General features: G+C 43.6%; 2 protein-coding genes across 3 annotated transcripts in view; one reads left to right on the top strand and one right to left on the bottom strand.

Annotated features, from left to right (window-relative positions):
- Positions 1 to 2,161: 2,161 nt before the first annotated feature.
- On the bottom strand, positions 2,162 to 10,457 carry mlycd (malonyl-CoA decarboxylase). Its single transcript, XM_029153755.3, has 5 exons — positions 9,821 to 10,457; positions 6,359 to 6,471; positions 6,031 to 6,187; positions 5,695 to 5,847; positions 2,162 to 3,456 (listed from the first exon to the last, which is right to left on the bottom strand). The coding sequence occupies exons 1-5, from the start codon at positions 10,364 to 10,366 to the stop codon at positions 2,911 to 2,913; spliced, it is 1,515 nt and encodes a 504-aa protein (XP_029009588.1). The 5' UTR covers positions 10,367 to 10,457; the 3' UTR covers positions 2,162 to 2,910.
- zgc:173742 (DNA topoisomerase I, mitochondrial) overlaps positions 8,660 to 17,532 on the top strand; it is a 30,137-nt gene continuing 21,264 nt past the window's right edge. The window contains exons 1-4 of one of the 2 annotated variants that reach the window (XM_029153754.3): positions 8,660 to 8,678; positions 13,419 to 13,547; positions 14,818 to 14,866; positions 15,468 to 15,514. In XM_029153754.3, the coding sequence (XP_029009587.1) occupies positions 13,432 to 13,547; positions 14,818 to 14,866; positions 15,468 to 15,514 (212 nt within the window). In that variant the 5' untranslated portion in view covers positions 8,660 to 8,678; positions 13,419 to 13,431. Of the gene's footprint in view, positions 8,679 to 13,010; positions 13,167 to 13,418; positions 13,548 to 14,817; positions 14,867 to 15,467; positions 15,515 to 17,532 lie in introns of those variants that run through there. The other variant, XM_029153752.3, reaches the window with a different exon arrangement.

Raw genomic sequence — 17,532 nt, forward strand, 5'->3', positions numbered from 1 at the left:
ACCAGCTTTGGGGAGATTTCTCCCTTTTTCCTCCTCTCCTGCTCAGTATCAAGCCCAAATCCCCACATCACGACTTCACCTGCAAACACTGCGAACGGACCACACAATGACATTTAGAGCGCGCACTCAGAAGTCCTCGCCGTAAAAAGACACGGCTCAGGCTGAGGAGTGGCGTGCATTGATTTACCCCAAATGTCACAAGTAAGTGTTACAATAAAATACCACACAATATATAATTCCACAGCACTCGTCCTTCAAAATGAGCTGATGCCTGAAACACACACACACACACACACACACACACACACACACACACACACACACACACACACACACACACACACACACACACACACACACACACACACACACACACACACAGTTCACTGACTTTATATATTACTACTGTAGTACAGTGGCTCATTAGGGACAAGAAAAAAGGAAAATGCAAAAGGTCAGAGGTCACTGTGTACTGCCTGAGATGACATCAGAGAAGATGCAGCCAAAGCTCTCAGCATATTTTTCTTAGAAGACATCACTACTGAACCGAGGCACTCTGCAATTTGGACCCGATACAGTGGAAACAGGCTTATTTGGTGCTTGTGCCAGTTGTTTATGCCTCCTACCTTTAAGTATAATAAAGCACTTTGAGGAAATAAAATGAAATTGCGGCGAAGAGTGTTGTTAGACGCCATTTGAAAGTCGGTGAGGAAGTTTAAGAGCTAATATATTATTGGCGACATGACATTCTGAGGCTATTAAAACTATTTACACGTTAAATGACATGACAGCCAACGGGATTTTGATTCATTATTTAAGGGATTAAATGTCACCGTTTTCGGCGGTTGGCTCTTTTTTAAACGAACGGTGCAACGGTGTATTTTAAAGTGCAGCGTATCAGATGTTGGTGACACTGTGCCGCCTTTCAAACTCCTCGCACCAATGAAGACAAAAGACTGCTCCATCGCAGACTTTATCAGAATAAATTAGAACATGAAAATGCCATGGCTACCACTCGGTGACTTTTCTGGCCACTGTGATCTGTAAAAAATGGATTAGCTTCATTTCTAAGGTAATTTTCTCTGAACAAGGGACATGAAATGAAATACAGCGCCGACGCGCGCACACACACGCTGCACACCTTAAAAAAAACAAAAGAATCGCCTGAATTACTGAATTATTTTTAGATGAGGCATGAATTTCCACTGCAGACAGTTTCTAATCAATTGTAATTGGGTCTTCGTCTGCTTTTTAGAAAGTATCGGCTCGAAGACGTGTCAAGACAACGAGAGAGTCCCATATTGAACCCGGCTGCGAATCCATTACCAACATGTGCCGGGCCGGGAAGGTGCAATCTGATAAGATCCAAATCAAGCCTGCTCTCGCACACACACTGTGGAACCCACAGAACTGGCAGCTTTATTTACCCCTGCCGTCATGCGGTCGAGGTGGTTTGCGTCAAACACCGTCTTTATTTACTACCAAGTTATATTACTGCTAATCACATGTTCAGATACAATTCAAATGAGCTCCTTTTAACACAGGAAGCGTAGACTGGATTAGCGCTTTCTCATCAGCACCTTTAAAACAATTAAAAGCTCTCCCGTCAGTTACTGTAGGTGCACAGCAGGGACCCACACATCATCTGAGAAGCAGCATTTCATTTAGTGTCCATAAATCAGCTTTTAGTGCTCTAACTGCTCCGAGTGCGAGCCATTCGTCTCTCTAGACCTCTGGGCGAAGCTCCACGGTCTCCTTTAAAGGAAGCCCGCATAACTTCACGCCATAATACCGGAGTTTAAAGTCACCGGGCCCGGGTTTAAAGTGGTCCGGCAGCACCGCAGCCGCCACCGCTGGCTGTTCCCGGGCAAAGGTGACTCAAAATAAGCCCTAGCTGAAAGAATCAGGTGTGCAACGTGTCATTGTAGTTTCCATGGCAACCCGGCGTACATCCCTCTTCCCCCGCCGGATCGTGTGACAGTGTCGCTCCTTCCCGCGTCCCCCACGCACCCCGGTGAACAGTGAAGTATGGGTCTCTTATTGCCTCCAATTCCTCCGGAGACACTCGCGCCGTCTCTCAAGGGCATCCTTTAAACAACGGCCCTTTTTATGCCGCTTTATTCTCCGCCCCCCCCTTCTTCACAACTGAACACCATCAATCTAGCCATTTATTTTAACTTTATTTCTCACTTCATTAGTTTCTAGGACACAGAGCAGCACGGGAAGAGAAAGGGAGGGGGGCAGAGAGATAGAGAGTTTGAAAAAAAAATAAATAAAAAGAAAGTTTGGCTCCTTGGAGAGATAAAATGTAATTTCACAGTCAACTTGCTGTGATATATTATTTCACAACAATGGGGTGTAGGCTGATATGAGCCCTGCTTGGCACCTGTACAGAGCACTTAGAACATCAGCGATGGCTCTCTGGGGAAGCTGGTCAAATTATATATGGAAAAAAAAATGGCTAATGGAGGTAAGGAGAGGGTCAGGAGCAGACAAACAGGTTTTAGCCCAAGTCTTAAATAAAAATGGCTTATTATCTGCGCAGCATATAGTCTTGTACGGCTTTGGTGGGAGGAAGCAGGTTAACGGCACCGTGAGCTTGACGGCTCAGTCAGACGGGAGAATACAATCGTGCCTCACTCTGGTAACGCTACTGATAGATTAGCTTTGTGCTTCATTAGGCGCCGTCCTTCCATCTGGGAATCGCTTCCACACAGCAAACGGCTTCAGCCAGAAACCCATCGAGGCAAATCCTAACCTATACACTACTGTATGTACAGGGAACGGGAAGACACACGTCTTTTCTTAAGTTATCAGCTGAGTTTTCTATGAAATAGTCGAGTCAATTCAAACTGAATAATCACTCAATATATTATTATTATGTGCAGACTCTTGTTGAGTGTCTCTGCCTCACAGTTTGCTGTTTTTCTGAAACTGGGACACCAGTCCCAGCACCTGCTCCGATGCCGTAATGGCCTTACTCTGCAGGTAAAGAGCGCCGTTCTTGGACGTGTCCTTCAGGAAGTAGCGATAATTCACCATGATGCCGCAGGAGTTGGCCACGCCCCGGGGGCTGCTGTCGCCCAGCCAGTTGAGCCGCCACATGGTGGCGCCGTTCTGCAGGTGGAAGTTGGCCACCGGGTTGAGGGCGTAGCCCCGCCTCTTCTCGCCGTAGAGGTACCAGGCGCAGAGGCGCATCAGGGCGGGCTCCAGGACGCGGCACAGGCGCTCCGAGTGCATCCACTCGCTGGTGCCGATCAGCTTGCGCAGGGCGTCGACGGCCGCGGTCCCCGGGGAGGAGTCCGTGGCCTGTTCCACCTCCTTCCACTCGTGCCCGGAGAGGAGGTCGGCGCTGCGGCCCTCCTTCCTGCACTGGCTGAGGAGGCCTTGGAGCCAGGAGGAGAAGCCCGGGATGGGAGACAGGCTGGAAAACTGGGTCATGTGGGGGAATTCACTCTGGAAAACACGAGCAGAGGCACAAGGACAGGAACGGTTGAGAAAGGCACGTTCCACCTGGAGCACGTCGCCAGAGACTCAGATTATTCATATTGATTAAGGCAGTTGTGTGCGGAATCGCCTCAACCAGCCGGAGGAGCAGTAAACAAAACAAGGAAGACAGATGAGAAGCAGTGGGGGTTTGGCCTCTGTAATGCAGAGGGCACCGCTTTGGCAGCGGCGGAAACGAGGCAGCTCCCAAACTGCTGCAAACACTGCTGAGCTCAGGCTGCAGCTCGGGCCTCGAGCAGGAAGAGCATCACAAATCATCGCTACTGCTTCACACCTGCCCAGCTGATGGAGATGGATGATCCCAGTCTCCCCCCCTCCCTCCCTCCCCCGCTATCCTGCCGTCTCCCTCCGTCCCTTGCACTCTCACCTTTAATACCTGTCCTCTTCCGTCGACCACACACACAGACACACACACACACACACACACACACACACACACACACACACACACACACACACACACACACACACACGCTCACCTCATGGACCCCCCCCACACCCCCCATCGCCGCACTCCAGTGTCTGGGTTGATAAGTGACTGAGCGATGTGGCAGGCAGAGGAGAGAAGCGCTGCAGATGAAAGTGGAAGTGTCAGACAACCCCCGGAGGGCGATGATTCTGTCTCTGTCTCGCTCTCCAACATTGTTTTCTTTTATTCCTCCTTGATTTTACCCTCCCTTTACTTCACAAAGCCCCCCCCTTCTCACTTCCCCTGTCCTGCTCGCTCGACCCGCTCGCTCGCTCTTTGTGATTCTTCTCACTCTGCTGCATCATGATCTCGCCTTCCCCGCTCCGTCGACTTTTAAGTGCTGGCTGCTCGCATTTTGAGACTTGGCAGAGGAGAGGAGGTGGCAGAAATAAGCACAGAGTCTGTGGGAAAGGTTAAAAAGAAAGGACAAGCAGAAAAACGAGCAGTGGTCCCAGAACTGTGCTCCAGGGTCCAATCTACAAAGACAAGCAAGACCTCCTCTCTTCACCTTAAATCATGACTGTGACCTTTTCTTCTCCGCTCTATCATCTATCCATCATCATAGTGGTCCCTCTGTGGCTGCACAGGTCCTGGTCTCACCTTATATAAAGTAAAGCCCCTCCACAAAGCCAAGGCCTCTGCAGGATACACGTCTGAGCTGTGTTTGCCTAGTCTTGAGGATAGAGCACCATTGTCAGGGATTTAATTCCCACTATGGACATAAAAAAATGTATGCACTCATGAGGTGCGCTGATTAAGTGTCCAGAAAAGCTCTCACAGAAGGGCTTGTTGAATGTCATTGTCTTCCCCACAATCTGACAACCTGGCACCTCTTATATTACATGAAATATTCTAAAACCACACCAGGCGTGTGAGAAGTGCATGGAGATTTAAATTCTAACAAGGACCTGTAGCGGCAGATGTTGACATGCAGAGCTACCAGGCTTCTGGATGAGGACAACAAGTAGAGTAGAGGCTCTCACTGAGATAACCTACTTCCCAACCTCTGACACAAACAGCCCTAATGGTGCTGCAGGAAACGAAGACAATGCCCGAAAATGCCAATAAGTGAAAGCTTGCAGCAATCGAAGCAGTCCTGGTGTATGAATAACTACAGTGGGATCAGCTCAAAGTCCGGGAACCTGATTTTTAATGGAGGATTCACTATAAAAAGCTATTTCCCATGTGTTGGGTAGAGTGGCTTTTGATGTTGCATTCAGTGTTCCAATCATTTAACAAGTGCTTGGTGGAGTGGCCTGATGTGAAGGGCTCTTGCACTTATTGAGGGGGACGGATGCGGTTTCATTACTGTCTGGCGACTAACACTCTGTTTGTGTGTGTGTATGCATTCATGCATGTTTGAGAGAGTCTCTAAAAGAAGTCAGGGGCGCACTGTAAGATTCAGCACCGAGACGTGAATATGAAGAAAAAAAAAAGGAATCGAACAAAAATCTTGGCTGTCACAGCTTCTCGGTGGAATAAATCAGCATGTGAGCAGCGCAGGGTGAAACATGAGGCTCCTGGGGTGGATACAAGCAGCGCGTTTTGATACTACACCACATGGGAGGAGCTGAGCGGCTCTGCTGGAGTTTCACTGCCGTATCACCGAGAGGCGTACACTGTTCATGATTAGACTTTATTATTGAGTTATTGGAAATAAAGACAGTTTAAAAACATCACTGGGAACATCGGAGGCGGAAACAATCACCCTCACCCACCTGCAGCTCTCTCACCACCCTCTTGATGAGGTAGTTGCCCAGCTCCACCCCCTGAAGGCCAGCCTGGGTGGAGGAGATGGAGTAGAAGACGGCCGCGTTCACCTTATTCACGTCCTCCTCCGAGTCGAGGGTGGCAAATTCACGGACGATGCCCTAAGGGAACAGGGCAAATCCGGCATCAGTCACTTATACGCGGTCGGCATGAAGCTTATACCTGCTTCATGCCGTCAAACTGCTTTTGTCAAAACTGAACAGATGTCGGCAGAGGACAGGTCCCTCCCCGACGGAGAAGCAGTAAAGGTCTTGGTATCGTTTCTCCAACAGCAATAATCTCACCTGGATGTTATCAGAGATGTCTTCCGTGAGGGCCACGTGTAGGACCACCAGAGGCTCTCCAGGCATGGCGGCGTGGGTGAAGGCGTAGCAGCGGCGGTAGGGCCCCACTCTGCGCTTCAGGTCGGTCCAGTTCCTGATGGGGTGCACCGCCTCGTACCTGCAGAGAGCTGATGGTTAGCCTTTCTGAGCGTCCTGGATGCAGAGACGGAGGGACTGTGGGACCAGCCTGCTGGGCATAACTGCAGCCGACTTCACAGGCAGCCGATCAGAGGACAGACGCATGGAAGGGAGCGGGAGGATAAAAGGAGAAACAGTGGTGGTTTCTTACTGGCTGATCTTCTGCAGAACCTCGCAGGGCGACTGCCAGGTGATCCTCTCCAGTCGGAGCAGGCCTACGGAGAACCACTCCGACAGCAGGCTCTTCAGCGTGCCGCTCAGGTCCTGGGAGGCGAAAGGGTGAGCATTTAGCATGGTCCCAGCTCATGATCAGCCATCAGCTCAGTAGCAGAAATGCAAGCACAGTCTGACCGGTGAATGCCACCTTTAATGCATTTTATATGAATCAAATAAATCTTGTATTCAGTACGGTTGATCGTGTCATCTATGCATGTATCTGAGCACCATAATGGAAACCTCAAAACTGCAAAGTTCCTGCTTTTAAAAGACTATTTAAAAAACAGAGAAATGTGCAATCTTTAAATCCTCACGACCTTTGACAGCTCTAACGTTGTATCTTTTTGAATGATAGCGAAGTTGCTGAAGTTTGTCTGTGGGCTATTACAGGCTGTGCGGGGTGTACGGTCCCCTGGGTGCCTGTGTGCTGTTTGAATGCTTTCACATTATGAGTAGTGATTTGTCTGAGCTTGCAATGGGTGTAGAGGAGGCACTTCAATAAACAACTTGCCATTTCAAAGCAGGTCTGTCCGCCTGCAAAGGTCAGACTTCATTTAAAGCAAATCTCCTGCAAACACACCAACAAGTGCACCGGGTGCACATACACAAGCCCACTCAAATGCATAAATACACCTTATATTGGCTGTTCCATAGGATGACTTCACATTTATTTTAATATCGCCTTGTCAGTCATAATCATGGCTGACGCAAACAAGCTCAAACACACCCGTAGCGACTGCAAAGCTAACGACACTGGAATTCCTCCGCACGCATTTGCATCAGGCCCTGCGTCGCTCGGCTCCTCGGACGAGACGGAAATCCCGCCGGGCAAAGATCAAGTCGCGAATCGAGACGAAAACTTCCCCCGAACTTTACAAACTGCCAAGCAAGTAATAATCTGTAATGGCTGATAATCTCAGGCTGGCATTTCTGTGGAAGACGCAGCGCGTCAACAACCCGCGAGAGTGCAGCGGCTGCCTTGGAGAGGCAATTCTCAGCCATACAAAAGGAAGGCCAAACAGAGATGTGTTTTCCATTGACCTAGCGGAAGATGGAGTCTTTTGAAATGGGAGAGTCGAGCATTTGAAGACTGGGGTTAGAAAAAGGACTTTTATAGAATAGGAGGAAAAGGAAAAGAAGAAAACCCTGCCTCTGCTATGAGGAGCCTCTCTACCTGAGGCTTAGTGTGATTATACAGAGAAATGGAAACTGCAGTGTCTGGAAGGCACAGTCTTGTCTATCAGAGGCCAAAGGACCACTATGTGCCAAAGTGTTTACAGGTCAGGCTCAGACTGTGCCAAAACCTTTACTCCAATGGGCTGCGAGCCATTGCATGGGGAAAAAATAGCCTCACTGATACTGTGCATGCTGAACTGACGTCTGTCTCCTATCCGCTCGCTGTGTGGACAGGTGGAGAATAAAAAAGGAGGACCTCGAGGTACAGGGAGTGAGAAGGACCATCAAAATCAATTACCCAACCACAAGAGTGTAATCTAGCACCGAATTTAAAGTGACATTCCTGAAAGAATCAGTTTTTGAAGCCTTGCACGTTCAAAACTTCTGTAATTTCAGAATTTATATTCCCCCCACCCCAAGTCAGAGCCACTCCAAGTATCTGCATTACTCCCCGTTTTCTCTATACCTGATGTGCCCATATCACCACTACAAATAGTAAAAGCTTCATTTTTACCATGACCTTTTCTCATTTTAGCTCAATCAATCTGGCAATAACAGCTAGCAGAGATTGCTGTGAACCACGAAGACCAAGGGGGTCAGCAATGAGTGCAAGTGGGTACACTGTAGGTAGCTTAAAGCCTTTTACAGGTACAAAAGCTCTCAGTGGGTCCGGGTTATTGAGATTAAATGCATCTGAACCAGCTCTCAGCAAGAATAAAATAGATATTGAACAGGAGAAAGGGGGCTATAAGTAATCTGGCGATAGGTCTAGGTCTTTTTAAAACGCATTAGGAAATAGCTTTTATCACTGGCTTTCAACTCTGTTCCAAGGCAAATAAAAACTGATCACGAAGATGAGAGAAAACCCCTTTTCACCCCAGCATCAATCAATGCAGGGCAGTTTCGCGTTGACCAGCTCGACTTTATGATCTTGATTAAAGCATCTCACTGGAAGGAGCCTGAACTGTGCATCCCTAGTGTTAGGAAAGCGGCCCCAGCATGAGAGACGCTTTGCAGCAGGCCTCCATGAAAGCCATCGATTTTACCCCCAACATGAACCCATTGCAACTTTCATGTCGGTGAGTTTTTGTAGAAATGTGCCTATCTCTACTGTACGTGAGGTGCTGTCTGTTTGTAGCTTTAACAAAAGAGCTGCCTAATAACAATTCCCCAGCAGAAAGGCTTTCATAAAGCTCTTGGTCGATAGATAGATAGATAAATGTCTGGTGTCCATAAGTGAGTGAGGGTCCAACTCAGAGATACAGTCAAAGCAAATGCAAGCTAGATGTTGAAGTTGAAGAATGTGCTGCTTTTCCTCTTTTAATTTGAGAGGCACAAGGAATTTGATGCTACGGTGTGAATTTCAGACCATTCTTCTATAGTTTACATTTCTGTTCTTCTGCAGCTCAACCTCAGACAGAAATAGATCCACTTCTATAGAGACAGCTAAAATGACTAACCAGGACAATTATCTATACGTCAGGTCTGTGATGCACCTGCCAACACAGCTAGGCAAACTTTGATGCACATTCATTTTAATCAGCAAGTTATTTACAAACTTCTGTTGCTACTTTTATTCATGTAATAACAGGTAGGTATAAATATTAAGCCACATAGAGTACAGTACCTTCTATGTACAAGCTCTGATTAGATATTCACTTAATTTCAATTTCTTTAAAAGAAAGTCAAAAATAATCTTAATCTACTTTTTTTTCTTCATTGTTATCTAATTAGTAGTCTTTTTTATTTTAAACAGCTAAGTGCCTTTTGTCTATCAGTATATAGAAAGAAAGAAAAGTTTGATCTGCAATTGTGCCAAACTAGGTTTTCTATGTTCCTCATAACTTACAACATAGTTGTTATTAGGGTTATTAGGGAAAGCTAATTCAGTCCCCGGCTTTTTAAAGGAGGCAAACTGTATCAAAGGTCATTTCCACTCAAGCTGTGATGAAATGAGAGCCATGTCACGGGGTGGTGGGGGGGGGGGGCAAAGGGGGTGTGTGGTGGGTTTATGGTGTGAGTGAAGGGGGTTAGTTGTGTAACCAGTCACACACAGCCTTCTATGAATTCTAGCACAATATAACATATGCATAGCCCGCTATAGGGGTTAATAATAGCCGTTTGTGCACAGATTATCACCCAACAGTGCAAAACGCCGAAACGCGAACTACGCCGCGTGACTCCTGCGAGCACCCGTAGAAAGTATAAACAAACGTATTACCCTCATGTGTGGGCTGTCGCTAGCTTTGGATGACAGTATTTCAAGCACATCGGCTCTGAGATCCACCAGGAACTTCACTCCGTTCTCCACCCTGCTTATGTGACCGAGTAACTGTTTATAACGGGGAGTCAAACTGTACCGAAGCCTGTCCTCGACTTGCAAAATGGTCGACAGGTCCCGCAGCTGATTGTCCAACAGCTTCCCAGCTAGCTCTGAAACACTTTTGTGTTCTACTCCGAAGTCTTGGGACAGCTTCGTGAGAAAGTCCAGTTTGTCCTCTTTGCTTAGACTTTTGTAGAAATGCATAAACTCCACGCTGTTTGACTCGGGAGGAGGGGGAGACTTGTCTCTTGTTTCGTATGTGGGTAGAGGTGCAACGACCCTTGCCAGTATCTCCTCCATGCCCGCGACGCCGACGCGAATCGTGCTAGAGAAGCAGCGCCAGCCGCTGATTTCCGTGGCTTGTAGAGCAGCTTTGAGGACAGACCGGTGTCGCCAGCACCCCACACTGGTGCGAAAGGCCCAGATAACAGGATGGGATATCATCGCCGGGAGGCAGCTCAGCTTTCGGTGGACAACCTGTAACCAGTAAACACGCAGACGTGAAGCGCTTCCGGGTCTCTTAAAGAGACAGTACAGCTGTCAGGGCCAAATGTGGAAGCTTAGACCGGCCCACAGGTCCAGTCCACCTTGATCAGGTGTGTTCAGCCAATCAGCACCTGGAAAGGCCAACTGACACACCTGGTCAAGGTAATCAGTAGGAGGTAGAGGAGGGATAGTTGAATACTGAAGGTAGGGTTTCCCACCCTGGAGGTTTCATTAAAACGATATTCAGTAAACTATTGAAACCATTATTGTAGCTCATTAAACTCATGAATAGTCTTTGTAAATTATGAGGTGAATTCAACACTGAAACTAAAAGTTTGAATATTACACATTTTGTATAAAAGTATAGCTTTAGATGAGAAAGGAAATTAGGAAAACAATATCTACAAAAAGCTTTATTCTTCCTGTTACAAATCTTTTTTATTGCATTTATTATGCTAAATCAACAACAGCAAATACTACGACTGCTACCATCACAGCAGAATGTGAAGCAGACAGAATAGGAGAAGAGTTTTCAGAAGCTGGGAAGAAAATCTGATTTTAGTGCTTTTAAATGCTGCACAAATAAGCCTTAGATAGGAATATGTACAATAGTGGTTTAACTACATGTGGATTCGATTTAAAGTCCATGTTGTTTCATCCTAGTTTAATAATATATTCACATAAGGTCAGATAAGGCATACTGGTTCAACTATGACTGTAGCACAAAACAAAGACTTAACTAGAAAAAGCGTTTCCTGAGGAGATGCCTTGTGAATGATTAAATGCTGAGCTGCACATCACAAAACTCTGGAGACACAACAAAGAACAATGGAAAGCATATTTTCAGGGTTGTGGATGTTTTTTTCTTAGATCAGTTTTGGCTAGGGCTAGGGTTGGAGTCAATAAGGGCAGATTTCAAACATATAGAACAAAATGTTGAATGTTAAAAAACATAATCACAGTCAGTAAAAGGACAAAACTGAATGTTTGCAAAGTAGGTCTTAAAACTTTGCAGAGACAGATTTCTAAAACTGAAAAGAATAAAGCACTTTTAGGATTTTAGAAATGATTTTCTGATATGGCTTTTTAGGATTTTACACAATGTATTACATAGTGTATTTTTGCAGTTATTACTGTAAAAAAACTAGTATTTTAGCAATAAATTAGGTTTATAGTCTTGTGGCCTAATATTTTGGTAAAATAGTATATTTTGACTGTGGGTTTACAATAGCTTAGTTTGAAATAAAACATATAAACTACTATAAATCACACACAGGCATCTGTATCATATTAACTGTTTTGTGATAAAGAAATTACATCTAATATTGATTAATTTAAACATATAAACCACTATATCACCAAACCAGAAAAAGGGTAGGGATTGTTTTTATGAGCCTAAGCAGTTATTAGGATGAAGAAATATACTGTAACTCTCCATTAACTTGCAATATGTTTCAAAAACAATATACAGTACTGTGCAGTAAAGGCAACATTAAGCAGGATAAAGCCCGTTACATCCTAAAATGTCTTCTGTTTAAGGGCTGGCACTAATGGCTCAGAGAGAGACAGAGAGAATGGGGAAGAGAAATATACCTATTTTTAATTCTACGCATATTCTAACAGGTTAGGTGTTTAGGTTTTGGACAAGTTTGGATCTCATCATGCACATGATCTCTGGAGAGCACCCTTATAACACCCTCGGAGTCTGTCACAAAAGAGAATAAAGAGTCCCAGACAGAGAGAACAAGTAAATAAAGTTACACCTGACATGTATAAATAGTAAGTTTCTTAACTGTGCCATTCCAAATATATGAATGTTATCAGATGATACTGAATGTTATCAATATAAATGAGCCACACAGTAGGAAAAAGAAAGGATTGTGAATCACAACAGATATTGTATCAGCAAATGAAAACAATAACACACAGTCCCTGGATTTAACCTGCAGTAGCAACAAGGCCTTAAATGCTGTAACCTGATCACCAATTAGACACCTTGTTGAGGCTCTAGTTATAGGATGTTTCAGAGGTTGGTCCAAGTACAAAATAGTACAAATAATTGATGTGTTTTTGTCTGTGGGAAGACAGATTCTGTAAAAAGAAAACAAACACTTAATTGTCTCCATTCCATGTTGGTGATCCTGTGCATTACTGTTTCTTAGTACACGCAAAACAAGCTTTTTTTTATTTTAGAATTCTTCCTGCAAAATAAAACACACCGTGTCACAGTCTTGTTTGCTAGCATCTGCTGTGCCTCCACGTGAAACTATATATTAAGTTATACTTGCAATAACTCACATTACATTTCACTTTGTTTTACCTGAAAATACAACCAATTGGGTCTATGCTGCTTTTCCTATTGTTGGATTTGGTTTTGATTAAATTCCAAGTTGCTCCATCCATCCAAGTAACAGAACAAATGTGACTTTATTTTTAATTATTGGACGGACCCATGGGCCCAAACACAAGATGCCTTTTCATACGGATCGGTTCTGTCACAGACACGGCAGGTGCGTGCAGAGCCCAACCTGGCAATGGGTAACAATATGGCGAAACACTACCCAACCTGGCAACCTAGCAGCCTGGCACCCTGGCAGCTGTCGGAGCTTTCTCAGCCAATCAGAATTCACCTGCAAATCGCCTGCTCAAGTCAGAGCTAGCAAACGTTAAATGATATTTACTCAACTGTCATCCAAGGGGACAGACCGCCTTAAAGTTTTGTATATTACTTAGAAAACCAGATATATTTGCAGGAATTGTAAGTCGTGCACAACTAAAGTAACACCTAATAATTTTAGTGGCTAGTTTTGTTTATTATTCGTTTTTTTTTCATATATCAGTAAAAGAAAGTATGTTTTCAGATGTTAGCTAACAAGTTAGCATAAACCCGCCGACGTTAGCTAGCTCATTCTCCTGACAATGAGCTGTTAACGTTTTAATGTAGTGAACTCTGCTAAGACAAATTGCAAATAAATGTGCTCCAGTTATTGTTCATCGTGTTTGTGTTAAGGTGCAAGTGAGAGATGGGAGGAGAGAAGGACGCCGAAGGAGACGGAAAGACCAAGCACAAAGCAACAAAACTGAAAAAGCTAAGTAATCATGAGAGCGCTGGTGCCGGGGGAGATACGCTCAAGAACAGGTAACTGGTGGTGTATATTCAATTGTGCATCTGTTTGTTAATGTAATATCCGAAAAGAAAGATTGAGAAGTGGTTTGATGAAAAGCCTAGCTTTGTAACCACTTACTGTTAATTAATGGCATTATTAAAAGTGCGGTGAGTTACATAAATGACCACGTGTCATTTATAGATTTAGAATAATATATGCGTGTGAACCGAGTGCAGCGCATCCAACATCTGTTCGGCGTCGATACAGACCACACATCAAAGCCGTCTTTTTGCATGGAGCCAGCAAGTCGCATTGCCTTTCATGTATTTGAAATATGGAGACAAATTAATTTGTATTAAAAATCCTCCGTGCAATGGTGATGCATGTGATGAAAGTGAGGGCCATATGGCAGGAGGTGTGCGCTACTGAAGGGCAGACACAAGAAAGTGTTACTAATGCTATGCTGGCAGAGCTGTCAAGCGAGCAGGTGCCACTGAGTACATAGATTCATTTCACTGAGTACAGTGGGTGCTCCATCTTCATATGAATAAATTAATTAACTTGATATCTGATGCGTTTATTACTATGCATATGTGAACAGACAAATGAATGTGGCGTGATCTGTCATTGAGTTGTGTAATTGATGAGAGCAGAGAGATGAATAGACAACTGTAAGCACTACTGGCAGCAGAGCAAGCAGCTTTCGGTGACAACTAGCCTCTTGGTATTTCATGGCGCTCTGACTGATTTACTGATTAAGGATCAACTTATCCTTCTCAGTTTCAAGACTCAGAACTAATTTTCCCAAGCATGAAAGTGCCTCTTGCTTTAACTCTTGTACTGCCTTACTCTGATGTTTGGGAGAATATTAATAAAAATGAACATAGCCATGGAATAATTGCAGCTCACTTTAATGATAGGTTCAGCCCTGAAGGATGTAAAGGTCAGAATGAACAGAAACACAGTCAGAGCTCTAGAGATATCCTCTGGGACACAGTTGCCTGATTGGTGGCATTTTATAACATTGTCTGACTAGAATGATACTAACCGGTCGGTGACAAGAACCTAACATTGCCTTAATATGCTCTCACCAGAAGACTACTTCTGAAAAGTGCAGCTCAAACTGTCTCTCAGGGAGCCATTCAGTCATATCACAGTACAAGGGAACACTGACTTTACCTTGCAGTTGTACTATACTGTACTATATTTCTCAGTGTTCACGTCGGTCATGCTGCATCATTAATTCGGTTTATTCTTTCTCGTTCTGCCATCCATGTCTCATCTTAATGACCTCATGAACAGTGCCAAGTCAAATAAATCTACAGAGAAAGGAGATGGAAACAGTCACAAGGTAAAATACTCAAAATAGCTCAAATAATTTCCTTCCGTCATCTCTATTTAGCTGTGCAGTGTATGGACACATTTTTGACCAATACAACACTACACTGTCCCAGATCATGTAGGTGAAAATCCTGTGTTGGGCAGGTATTGTGATTGTCATATAAAACTATTTAGGGTACTGTTTTGATGATAATGCTCAAGTAGTTTATAACAACACAATTTATCTGCAAACATGAGGCAGTTTAATAATACTGACTCACACTCCACAGTGCAACGCTATGATTAGTGGTGCAACAATGATATTAGTTGGGGATGTCTATTATGGTAAATGATTTACATTTTAGATGGATAGATTGGTTATCTTAATTATTTAATTTTGTCGTAATGGACTATGTCAAATGTAACATTGTATGATTATATACTGTAGAGCTTCTAGTAACTGTGTAATGATCGCTATTTTTTTGTGTGGTTCTGTTTATTTGTATAAGATGTATTTGCTTTGATGCATTAATTACTGTACAACAGTACCTAATGCTATGGACTAGCTGTGTCCAGCCTGTCCTATAATGCAGTAGTGAGTGTAAGCTGTGATGCATGTCCTCCCTCCTCAGGTCAAGAAATTGAAGACAGAGACTGTGGAGTCACCCAACAAGCCCAGGTAAGAAAAAAGTCATAATGCCACTAGACTGTATCTTATTAAAGGCCAAGATAATAAGCTGACAAGCTGCTCAGGAGCGATGTTGCCAGAAACTATATCTTTTTCTTTTCCCTTTGCCTCCTGTGGTGATTGAAATGAATTTGTGGGCTTTGATGTTCTCAGGCACTGGACAGAAGCTGGTTGTGTTTTATATGATGTGTTAAACTGTTTCTTAGGAAATTCCTTTTTCTCTGTGCTAAAGACAAATATATATGGCTTGTCAGGGCAGTAATAAATAAGAATGTATGGTTTGAGTAGTTGGATGCTCAGCAGGATGTTGTTGGGATATCGGACTTTGGCCGAAGGCCTGCTGTGTCAAATCTGTCTCTCAGCAGCGTTTCTATGGAGTTGTTAATGGATTGTTTCCCAGAGGTGGACTTAGCCAACCCAATACGACAAGTGACATTTCAAAGGAGATGTCAGTTGGAAAAACAATTTTGCTAAATTTTGGCTTTTAATGTTTCCCTTTAGGGTCTTTTTCTTCCAGAAGGACTCAGGTGGTCACTGTGCTAGTTCAGTGGGTTTCATGTAGGGAGGAAAGTTAAGGCCTCATGGTAGAGTTAGGAAAAAACACAAGGCTATTAGAACCACCAACCGTAAATGTCAATGGACGCAGTGACCCATCCTTCTTTTGTATAGCTTTTTATGGATTTTGCTCAGTGGTGCAGTATACTAAAATCATGACCAGTTTTACATACAATTTTTCCACCCCACGTTGAGCAGTTTTACTGAACAGCTTGGACTCAGAATACTGTTAGAGCCACAAGGAAGCTATTATACTATACTTGAACAAAGGTGTCCTGCATATTTATAAATATTGGTTATTATGAGCTTTGTCTGTCTTATGAGCTCTGCCACACACAGCCAATCCTAATTTTCTTAAATGGTCGTGACTGTGACACATCTTGACTCACACAGGCAGAAACAGGGTTTTTTGTATTTTGCTCGTAAGATTAAAACTTTTTTTTTCTTACCTGGTAGACCATCTTATATGAAAGCATCCTTTTGCCTCCACCTATGTTATATACTGTAAAAAACTACAGTTAACCTACACAGTTTCATCTGCATATTGAGACACTTTAAAAATACATGTATTTTTCAGTCATTGTCTTCCTGGAAAAATATTGTGCAAGTTGGAGCAAACTCTGAATGTTATGTAAGTGTAGTTAAAGCTGGAGTCTCTAATTATGCTGTCATGCTTTTGGGACATGCATATTCTCCTGTGACCAGTTGGTGCAAGTAAAAAGGCATACATGGCAAAGGTTACGGGTTTGTGTTTATAGTATAATTAAACGTGATTCGCTGTATACATGCAAAGGTCATAAAATAATTAAAGTGACATTGCAATGTTTGATTAAAGAAATTAGTGGTTAAAGGTCAGTAATGACATGAAGTGGTGACCTCAACAGTGGCCTTGTTTTGTTTTTTGCTCACCAACCTTGTGTGAATAAAGGACTTAAGAGTTTTTTTTGTTAAAAGGTACAGAGTAGCAGATTCTGTATTAAATTAAATGCTGACAATAGAGCTGTTCCCATAATTAATTTCCCATCACTACATAGTTTTCTTTATATTACTGTGGGCCATTTTATTTAAATATTTAAATTGTGATGTATACATAAATAATAATTTGTATGCAGTATATACTATATTTTCCTCATCTATGATACAGTTTTAATCTCAAACAAAATTAGGGAAACCAACTTTGGTTTCCCTAATTTTCATGCCACCTCACTGAAGGATTATTGTCTTCTTTTAAGTAAAACAGAATATGTTTTCTCATGATTTCTTTTGTAATGTTACAAAGTTCATGATGTATTTCCTGTAGATATAAAAGAAAGGTTGCATCTTTTTTCCATCTGAACAAAGACATACACAACATTTGCCGCAAAGACCAGATGGAGTCAGGCACCATAAAGTCTCATTACCCTCAATCAGAAGCCATCAGTTGTGCAGTGGAAGTGCAGGGAGAGAGGGCGAGA

This window comes from Betta splendens, chromosome 6, assembly GCF_900634795.4.
Source record: "Betta splendens chromosome 6, fBetSpl5.4, whole genome shotgun sequence".
Taxonomy (NCBI): domain Eukaryota; kingdom Metazoa; phylum Chordata; class Actinopteri; order Anabantiformes; family Osphronemidae; genus Betta; species Betta splendens.

Excerpts from the sequence above, each read along its gene's own strand:
- mlycd (XM_029153755.3), bottom strand. The coding sequence starts at position 10,366 with ATGATATCCCATCCTGTTATCTGGGCCTTTCGCACCAGTGTGGGGTGC. Across the intron at positions 6,472-9,820 it reads GCGACAGCCCACACATGAGG|GACCTGAGCGGCACGCTGAA; the intron begins GTAATACGTTTG and ends TTCGCCTCCCAG. Across the intron at positions 5,848-6,030 it reads ACATCTCTGATAACATCCAG|GGCATCGTCCGTGAATTTGC; the intron begins GTGAGATTATTG and ends CTGTTCCCTTAG.